Source organism: Strongylocentrotus purpuratus, unplaced genomic scaffold (genome assembly GCF_000002235.5).
Source record: "Strongylocentrotus purpuratus isolate Spur 01 unplaced genomic scaffold, Spur_5.0 spur5_scaffold_17, whole genome shotgun sequence".
NCBI classification, from domain to species: domain Eukaryota; kingdom Metazoa; phylum Echinodermata; class Echinoidea; order Camarodonta; family Strongylocentrotidae; genus Strongylocentrotus; species Strongylocentrotus purpuratus.
Genome location: NW_022145602.1, coordinates 14266096 through 14277228, shown reverse-complemented (window position 1 = coordinate 14277228; position 11133 = coordinate 14266096). Strand labels below are relative to the sequence as shown.

Below are 11133 nucleotides of genomic sequence, written 5' to 3'. Positions count from 1 at the left end.
ATCAAAAGAACTTCATTGTTACACAGGGCATTGAATTCGCTGACGGACTTTGGACCTCCAATTATTTAATGCTCGATCGAGGAACTTCAGAACGAGCCTGTAGTTGCTTTTCAAAAGAACGAAGGATCATTTAATGAAAGTTTATACATGGGGCTGATTGTGATACTATATCATTTCTATCTACAGAATTACTTCGTGTTAATTAGAAAATACTTGTGCCTCCAGTTAGCAAAACAAATGTTCAAATCTGCAATGCAGAACCGCAGAATGGTTAATAGTGATTCATTTATGCCAATGAATGAAATGAGAAGGTACATTCGTTTTTTTCATGGACAAAAATGCATATATACCATCAATTTCTTTATCTTTACCATTAATTTCTTCATCTATACCATTTTGTACTCATGTATATTGTGTGTTGTATTTATTCCTGATTTTGTATTTTGTATACAATTGATAGTGTATGTTAACTGATGTTATATAGATTGAAGAAACAGCCGGATAACGAATGTTATGCCTTGTAACTTTAATAACATTGAACTTGAACTAGGTGAATGTTTGTTTCGATGTAGTTAAAATAAATTGGTTTACCCAGGCTCGTAGCTTGCTTGTCCTTAACACTTTTGTCATCTGCCTGATATTTCTTTATCGTGCTCTCTCCCTCTCCCTCTACTTTATCTGTATGTATTTGTAATAAAGTACACGTTTACGTCTCTTTATCCATGTATATTAAAGATTTGTTAATATCAAATATTCCCCTCTCACTCTTTCATCTCTCTCTTGTTTCTCCCTCGATCCCCACCCTCTCTCTTCTTATCCTTGTAAATATACTAAAGAAAATATCCTCTACTGAAAATCATTACCTTATGAGTTTCATGCAGTGTCATAAAATCAATAACGTCCCATGATGAGGAACATTATGATACATCAAATAAAATTAGTGTATACTTCCTCCCTATGAAAAGAGAAGCTGATACTTCCTCCGTCTTCTCTATTTCTTTGTACCCTATGTCTTCAACTTCCTTCCTCCTTCCTTCCTCCTACCCCTTTCTCTATCCCTCTTTTCTACAATTGTTTATCTCTCTCCCTCTCTCTCTTTCTCTCTTCCCTAGCTCCCGCCCCTTTCATTCTCCTGTCTTTTTTCAAATTCCAAATCTCTCTCCTTATTCCTTTCTCCACCCCCTTTACCAATATATCTCCTTTTATTTCTCTCTTCCCCGTCTTCTTTATCTCTTTGTTGATTCTCTTTCAATGATTTGATATGCTTGTATAAATTAGAATATAATAGTAAACAAATGTTAAGGGTTTATCCCCACAGCAGCCAAAAGCTGTAATATAGGTACTTTCCTTACATTTGAGGGGTACCACAAGGATCCGTCATATAAAATATCAAAAGAAAGACACATAATAAATGTAAAATTTACACATGATTTAAATGAATATACGTTTAAGAAAAAACACCCTTTGATTTGGTGAAACTACTATATTGAGTTATCCCGATTTTCACAAGGCATATGTATGGATGTAAAACGTGATATAAATCCCTGGATTGTTCAAAGTTACTCTAAATTTTGTTACTCCCAAAATATCCTCTGTCTCACCATCTATATGTTATATTTTCTCTTTTATCAAAATAATAAAGGACTTCAAGCTTTTAACTATACAGATAATCACGATGATGACAATTACTTTTAATTTATTTTATTAAAAAATGATTATGATATATATATATATATATATATATTGTGTTTAAGGGGTAAATGCTTATACATTAACCCTATACATTGAGGTCTGCAGACACCCCCATGTATACACCAGACACCATTGCCTTTCCAAAGGCAAGCAATTAAATGCAAGCTAGGATAACGCATTGCTTATTGTGTCCCAGTTAGTTAGCAATGTATATAAAGATACGTACGCCACTGTTGAAGGATGTGATACACATATACTGTATGTAGAAAGGACAATTTTGGTTTATTACATACAAATGAGATGACTTCAATAGCACGCAGTATAATCGACGTGATGAGATCGAAGTCAAAGGTTAAAATGGCGCTCTCTGGGAAAAACCCACCAGTACTACTACAAATAAGGCATCAATTCAGGGCGCAGCGCCTATTTGCAGCGTAGGCACCATTGACGTTGTGTACGTTAACATTTGGGTAGATAACTTGTGTTTATAATGTGACGTACACGTATTCCGTAATAATCAGAACATATATCGAGTAAGGCCTGCAGATATCATGTTTATATCACCATCAAGATCGCAGATATAGATATATTCTTCAGGTAAACAATAAACTCTTCAAACATACATGATTTAGTGCAGCTATATGCTTAATTGCTTTCTCTAATTTGTCACCGGTGCGCACATCACATCCATGGCCGAGAAGCAGGAAGAAGAGGACGTTCCGATCTCTTCACAAGGCTTGACATGTCCACTGTGTTTTGGTATCTTCGACGATGCAACCCTCTTGACCTCTTGCGGACATACCTTCTGTCGACCCTGTCTCAGGAAATATGACCTATCCCACCAGGATCTTGATCACATGGTCTGCCCTCTCTGCAGGACAGTGACGAAGTTGTCCTCAAACCGGGTCGACGATCTCCTCCCCAATGTAACGGTCAACGGACTCGTGGACGACCACCGTGCCAGGTCTGGAGGGGGCAGTGCGATACTGGAGATGCGGCAAAGGTGCACTGTCTGCAACCTCCAGGTAGAGGCCATCGCTTTCTGCAGTACATGCGATGCATACATGTGTGATCAATGCTGCGTTGGCCACAAACAACTGAAGCTGTTCTTCGAAGGTCATGAGATCGTATCTATCCAGGATATCGTTGAGGGAAATTCTAAACCTGGTTACCCCTCCGAGAAATGTTCCGTCCACAGACAAGAGAACAAACATATTTTCTGTCAGAATTGTAAGATACGCGTCTGTTTCAAGTGCGTCATCATCGATCATCGAGATCACAAGATACAATCACATGAAGACTTCGAAAAGGAAATGCAGGTTAAGGTAAATAGCCCAATGGCAGATCATTCATGAACCGTCTTAAATATCTTGTTCGAATATGTATTATTATTATTTACAGATTACCCAAATGTACACCGTTGCCAAATGAATTTATAATAATTTTTCCTCACCTCTTATCGTGACAATTTGATTTATTCTTGATAGACTGTAGTGTATTGATCATAGAGATAAATCTGTAAGAGGTCTGGGGAGATTTAAACTTTATCAAAATAAATCATACCCTTTCAATCATTTCATGCAAAGGATTATAATAATATTCTATTGGAGCATCGATATTTATTATGCATTGAAAGGCTCATTATAATTTTGAATTATAACATTGATCTCAACTGTGTAGGATCCAGGATTCTCTATCAGGTGAGGGGTTCACAAGTCCGAAAATTCTGTGACAAAACCCTGATAAAAGGTACAAAATTATCTGACAAGCACAATAACATAGGTTTTATGGAACGACTTTTCTTTCGTGAAAAACACCAATATCACTCCCTAAGAGAATAGTTCACTTGTGGTGCCGTCTTGTGAAATATGCTAATCGGCAGTCAGCTCGTGTGATATTATACAAATAACACACGTCAATGAGGGCATTTTAATAGTAAGAATTACCCATACAAGGTACCTGCGGAACAGTCTAACACGCCCGATGCGATAGCCGAGGATGTTTGGACTGTTTCGAAGGTACCGAGTGTGGGTAATGTTTGCTAATGCCCGAACAAAATGATGTGTATTATTTGTTAAATAATCACCGGCCATAAGTATGTACTAATGACCGGTCATTAGTAAAATTACGTGTTAGGCAAAATAAATTCATGATAGTCAAAAGTACTCTGATTATTGGTCCAGTAAAACCCAATTCAATATATCATGGTCTGAACGAGCCTTAACAGTGGTGATTAAAGAATGTGATCAGAAATTCACCTTCAAGTGAGAATCATTCGTTTTGCTTTCCTTCTACTTTCGTTATTCAGGTGAGTGATCTTCTCCATCGTTGTACAGCAAAGCAATCAGAACTGGAGAAGAACATTCAGACTGTGGAGACACATCGTCATGAAGCACACAGTGCTCTTCAGCTACTACGTGAAGATGTCAGCCAAGCCTGTCATACCAAGGTCAAGCAACTAGAAGATAACCGAGGTGTACTCGTTGAGAAAATCGATGCACTGGAGCGTAGTTTTGATGAAGCCCTCAACGTTGTCAAATCGAATGATGAACAGATGATCAAGAGCATTTGTAGTTCGGTAGATCTTGTGGGTAATGCTAGACTAGGATGTCTTGAGGCGGACAGTCTGGTTGCTCACACGTTCCTTTGCGAAGAGATCGATGGCTTGCTAAATGAGGTTATTGATCAAACCTCTGCAGCAACCATACGGGAGAAGGCACAGAAGCAGATATTCAAGCCTGCAGATGACACCAGTCTTGACCTTGGGGATATCTCAGAAACAGATGTTGAGGCTGCACTGGATGACATGCTGAAGGGTGCTTCCGATGACACTTCTGCAGCAACCATAGGTGAGGAAGCCCATATTGCAGAAGAGGATATCACGACAGGGCTATCCGTTCCACAGTCTAAAAGTCAACCGAAAGTCTGTGTCATTAAGTGTGTAGATCTACCTGAAGATTTTGAGGCGATGACAAAATACACTAATAACTCAGTGGCAATCACATATTATTATGCACATTACATTAATATCTTTTATTCAGATGAAAATGTACGTAGGAAATATTCCAACATTCCACACGATATGAAATGTTTTGATCTTGTCTTTCAAAGTGACATGACTATATGCGTATCTACAGGTAAAACAAAGGTACACAGGTATTCTCCCCAGGGCGTTCGGGAATCTACTATTAAAGTGACAAGCAATGGACATTATTTGCGGTTGAGTAGGAGTCAATCAGATGAAATTCTCATGACCCAATCTTCAAATCATGTCTCCATCTACGACCCCTCGGGAAACACACTCAAACACGTTGTGCCAACAACAGACAAAATCGCTCACCAGGTATGTGCAACCAAGTCGGGTTTGATAGTCACAAGTTCTTTTTATCGCAATCAAGGTGACAGTCCAACTATGGTGGCGGTCTATGACAGGAATGGGAATTCCGGGAGGTATCTACAATCTCCACACGGTGTCAACCTGTATCCCGCCGTGGACGAGCAGGACAGGGTGTATGTAGCGAGTGTTTATCGGAATACTGGACAAGTGTTGATCAGGCTCTATGACATTGTTGGTCTGAGGCTTAATGAGAGAGGCCAGTTTAATACCCTGCGCTTGACAGTAGATCGTACATATTTTCGAATGGTTTCTCTCACTCCACACATGCTTGCGTTTGCTTCTATCAATAAGCTCTATTTCTGTAAAGTTGTATTGTAATTGGTTCTGTTTGCTTCCTTGGCAACTTTCAGTACACACGTTCAATGTCAAGAGCGTCAAACATAATCATGCCAATAACGACTTCCTCCACGTATTTTTGGAGATAAACAGTTAGTAATGTTGCGGTTGGATGACCTAAAGTCACGAAGATTATATTAATATGATAAATAATGATAATGAAATATTGATAGAAAAATGTTTGGTTCTTGTACTGCGCTCATGTCTGCCAGACCTGACCGTCCTGGTGCTCAACCATTATTACCCCGGCTTTAGCATGACTGCCATTACGGCGCTCTAGCATTTCAAGTAATCATTTCCTACCATGTACTCATTTACCACACCTGGGTCGAGTGAGGCAAATTTTGATATAAGTCTTAACAAATGTCATTGGTGTCGTGGCGGGACTTGAACCTAGAGATGCACAGACTAATAACTTATCCACTAGACCACGACACCTCGAAGTGCAATGGAAGTACAATAGTTGACACTCACACGTGGAGAGTTGTGAAATACTTTTGCCATATAATGAGTGAGAATCAAGATTTGAATATATTTTTTAAAAAATGTTCTGAAGTACATGTGTGCCAGGAGGCATACGGATATGCCCGGAGGAACACTCATGGCATATTTTTGATGGGCACCTGCCCCTTTGTACCCCCGTGGATCTAGCACTTCCATTGCAAACAAGACAATATGATATTTAAAATAAAAATAAATACAATATTATGTAAATGTATGTGTGTAAATACATGAGGTAGAAAATCAAATATGATAATGTAAATGTTTGTGTTTAAATATATGAGGTAGAAAATGAAACAAATTCACACCAAGAACAAATATTTTTGTTTGTATTGAGTGTTCCCGGTAAGAAGTTTAACGTTACCGTCTGACAGTCATGCTATGATGGTGTATGAAAGTGTAAGCAAACAGTTACAAATATGACCTTTGTATAGGCAGCTGAAGGATTTGTATACATGTAAAAATATCTTACAATAAACCGAGTGTTTGATTGAAATTATATGCATATCTGTATAAATATCTATCTCATATATATATATATATGCGTGAAGAAAATGGTCTAGGAACGTGGGACGTAGCTGTACTTTACAATTTTATTACGAGCTGTCGGCTTGTGAGGCCTTCTTCAGGTTCTGAAGTGCAAACACATACAAAAACAAATACATTGTCTGAACAAATATACATGGCATACACACTAAGAAATAGGGGTACATTTGGGGTGCAGATCGCTGCTACAATAGCAGCCACCTATAGGGTGCAAGTCTGCAATACATGGCTGCTATTGTAGCAGCGGTCTGCACCCATTAGGGTGCTCGTTTGCACCCCTAAAGGTGCTCTTTTGCACTTCTAAGGGTGCAAGTCTGCAAAATTGCACCATATAGGTGGCTGCTATTGTAGCAGCGATCTGCACCCTATAGGGTGCAAATTTGTACCATTATTTTTTAGTGTGTACAAACTTAATATCACTCAATCATAGTCAAGCATCATGAATATAGCAAAGATTGGTACGAGAAATACTTTCGGAATAAACCTAGAAATGATTATGCAAATTCAAAGTGTTTTACCTTGCTTTTGAGTTGTGCTGTCAGTGTGTTTACTCAGTTGATGTGATATATGTGAACGTGTAATAAGGAATGTGCGGTCAAGCTACTGACCTGTGACACGGATATTACTGACCTATGACACAGCCTTTTATATATATATATTTACATACATTTCACATATGTATATATATTTCATGTAATAATTTAATTAAATTAGGAATGACCCACAAATAAAGCAATGTGAGCTGTATTGAAGATTGTTACGTTTCACGAACTCATTATATTTTCTTACTTTTTAAGCCCCTAAATTGATATGTGTTTAATTTGTAAATAAGTGCCCTTCTTTGTACGAAGTTTTTTTTTTATATACAACGCACAAATTAACAAAATGTCTGAATTCAGTTATCAGTTATAGCAACCCGAGCTTCATTACTTGATTGTCACAAAAACGACATTTTTGCCCATATTATGTGTATTAACTGTTTGATATAAGTGTATTGCGTGTAGGTGGCTACCATTGATAAATAAAACCCATATATTTTATACATCTCCCCAATATGCCCACTGCACAAAATGCTTCATGTGGACTCTGCTAAATCCTGGAGCTCCTTTATCCTCTTTTCCTTTATCTATACCCCCTTTCCATTCTCTTTCACACACACACACAAACATACAGGTAAATCATGCCAAATGGGGATATTTATCTTTAACTATAATTAACTATGCAATTGGGTATATTGGGATTTGAGGTGTTTTCATAACATTACATTTTATTACATTTTGTCAAAGAATAACAAGAATTTAGCTTCCTGCTTTTATGTGAGAGTTTACTAGGTGCTGTTCATTTTTCCAGAATTTTAAAATTTCAGATAATACACAAAGTAGCGCCTTACTATGAAAATGTGGATATCTTGGAACTCTTCCAGGAAATGGGTAGTAGTCTCCTCTCGGGTTACTTTTAGCAAAATTAACAAACAATTAGAAAGTTATCAACTGGGGATATCCACAGTTGCCAGTGTATCTCCACTATGAAGTTATGTATACATATGATTATCCCCGTTTCACACGTCTTACAAACCCACACACACACATACACACACACACACACACACACACAATCTCCCTCTCTCTCCTCCATCCCCTACTTTCTTTTCCCTCCTTCTCTCCCTCACTCTTTCCCTTCCTCTCTCTCTCTGCCTTTTTCTCTCCCCTTCTCGCTCTCTCCCTCATTTTCTCCCTTTCTCTCCCCCTCTCTCATAACCCGTCTCTCTCCCTCCGTCATTTCCTTCCCCCTTTTCTCTCTCCCTCCCCCTTCTCTCACTTTCTCTCTCTCTCTCCTCCTCCCTCTCTCTTCCTCCCTCCCTTTTCTCTCTCTAAATATATGTGTATATCCATCTCTCTCTCACTCTCTCTCCTTCTCTTTTCTCTCTGTCTCTCTCTATCCCCCTCTTCCCCTCTCTTGATATATTTCTCTCACTCCCCCACTCCCATCTCTCTTCCTCCCCCTTCCATAACAAAATGAGAAAGGAAATTAAATAATTATGGTTGCTTGGCTAACATCAGAATTCCACATCTAGTGTCCTCCATTTTGATTTGTTGTTGTTGTAAAGGTTGGGAAAATGTCGCTACTGGCAACACCAGATTTAATAGACCATATTTGCAATGTAACCTGGTGTAATGCACACGTCTCTATGAAGTGCCTCAATACAAATCTTTCATTCATATGAAATTAATATGTGTATTCCAATAGTCAGAGTGCACGATAATACATACATTACGTGTTGATATGGAGGGCAATCAATAATGTTTGTCTTATATGGCAACTACTGATGAATGCAGTTCCCATTCTGACTTTTGAAATACAATTATCCGTAATGTGAATTAAATAATTAGTTTCGAAGCATTTTACTAGGTATAGCACACCAAAAATAAGTACAACACATGTTATTTGATGATTGCAAATGATCAAGCGTTATGAAAGCTTCAAAAAACAAAAAACAAAATTGAAATCGGTCAATGCGATGTGATTTTATACCATTTTTTTAATATCGCAAAATTACCGAAAAACCTGCCAGAAATGGTCAAATTGACTTAATTCATCACTTTCTTGGACACAAATAATAAATTAAATTATCAGACACTAAAATATCATCTTTGTGGTAAAAAATACAAAAAAGAAAATTCATATATCTATTACCGTTTTGAAAACAGAAGCAAACAAAATAAGTCATTTTTGCCATTTTTGCGAATCTGCAGATATAAAAAAGTTGTGAAAATAACTAAGTCCGTCTAATTAATATGCGCATATGTAATCAAATCAAAACCGAACATGATACATCAATGAAACCTATGTATATCAGACAGGTATGGAAAAAAAAATTTGAAGAAAAATAAAATTATGTTCATCAAATATGCAAATTAGGTCATTTCAGCTAATTATATATATATATAGAAAAGTCAAACTGTTCATTTTGTTGGCATTTTATTAAATCATATATTTATAGATCATATTTACATCATATATTGACATTAAATTCCAAATATTTTTGCAATGCCAATAAAATATGGCGATGGAAATTACTTGGATCACTGTTACAGCTATTTCCTCATATGTTTCACAAATTATTCAGAAAAACCAAACAAATGATAGGAATTTGCAGACTTTCAAATACATCACAGTATAGTTTTTTTTTAAAATGTCAGATTCGAGGATTTATGACGATTTTCCGAGAAATCATTTAATTCAACAGGCAATAACATTCCACAGGGACTGAATTTCAGAGAAAAAGAACGTTTAGTGACCCCAGTACAGTTGTGGTTACCTTGAATGTAAATAACAAATTGATTCAATGAGTGAAACACATGAGGATATTGCATTTTTGTAGGGGAGTTTTATACATTGACGTGCATTTTCACCACGCAGACTAACAGTCAATGGGCGATCAGCGGGCCATGTCACACATGGCTGAAAAGACAATATTCTAATTAATAATTTAACATATTTTCCATATGCCTATAACAATGAAACTACATAGAATTGTAGTTAAAGGTATGCTTGAAAGACATGTGAAATTAAAATTTAAAAATATTGTTCAGTTTTTTTTAAATAAATTTACGAACATTGCTATTTCTACCAACTGACTGCTGTTGTGTGTGTGTGTGTGTGCATGGGGCAGACTGTGTGCACAGGCAGTGTGATCACCCTAATTTTACAAAGACGTATGCAATATATTTGGTTACATTACGAAAACCGTCTATTGGCCGACAGATTGACAATTTTTCAACCCTCATTAATTAATTCATTAGTCGGGGGCAGATGAGTCTTGTACAAACACAATCAGCATGCTTAAGCTGGATTCAAGCGAGTGATGTGATATACTTGTATAAGTTAGAATTATATTAGTAACTATATGTTGAGGGATTATCAAGAGAGTAGGCAAAAGATGTTATATAGGTAATTTCCTTATATTTGTGGGGTACCACAATGATCCGTCATATAAAATATCAAAAGAAAGATACATAATAAATGTAAAATGTACACATGATTTAAACGAATATACGTTTGGGAAAAAACACCCTTCTTTGGTGACACTACTATGAGTTATTCCCATTTTCACTTAACATATCGTCCTCGTTTTCACGAAGTGACGGTAGTGAGGAAAATCGTCACACAAAGTGAATGCAATTTTTTCACTACCGTCACTTAGTGAAAACAGCGACAATATGTACAGTATGGACAAAAAACGTGATACAAATCGCTGGTTTGTTCAAAGTTACTCTAAATTCTGTTTCTTTTATATTTTCTCTTTTATCAAAAATAATAATGGACTTCGAGCTTATGACTATACCAGAGAATCACGATGATGACAATTATAGTTTATTAACAAAATTATGATAATGATATATACATTATGTGTTTTAACGGTAAATGCTTATAAATCATCCCTAAACATTGAAGCCTGTAAATACCCCCATGCATACACCAGACACCATTGCCTTTCCAAAGGCAAGCAAAAGCAAGCTAGGATACTTAACGCATTGCTTATTATGTCCCAGTTAGTTATCAACGTATATAGATACGTACGCCACTGTTGAAGGATGCAATACACATATACTGTATGTAGAAAGGACAATTTTGGTTTATTAAATACGAATGAGATGAAT

General features: G+C 36.9%; 1 protein-coding gene across 1 annotated transcript; it reads left to right on the top strand.

Moving 5' to 3' along the window:
- Positions 1-2422: 2422 nt before the first annotated feature.
- LOC105446146 (tripartite motif-containing protein 45-like) lies at positions 2423-6468 on the top strand. Its single transcript, XM_011682579.2, has 2 exons — positions 2423-3017; positions 4001-6468. The coding sequence occupies exons 1-2, from the start codon at positions 2550-2552 to the stop codon at positions 5405-5407; spliced, it is 1875 nt and encodes a 624-aa protein (XP_011680881.2). The 5' UTR covers positions 2423-2549; the 3' UTR covers positions 5408-6468.
- Positions 6469-11133: the final 4665 nt, after the last annotated feature.

Bases quoted from the DNA above. Each gene is read 5' to 3' on its own strand.
- LOC105446146 (XM_011682579.2), top strand. From the start codon at position 2,550: ATGGTCTGCCCTCTCTGCAGGACAGTGACGAAGTTGTCCTCAAACCGG. The intron at 3,018-4,000 runs GTAAATAGCCCA...TTCGTTATTCAG, and splicing joins AAAAGGAAATGCAGGTTAAG to GTGAGTGATCTTCTCCATCG.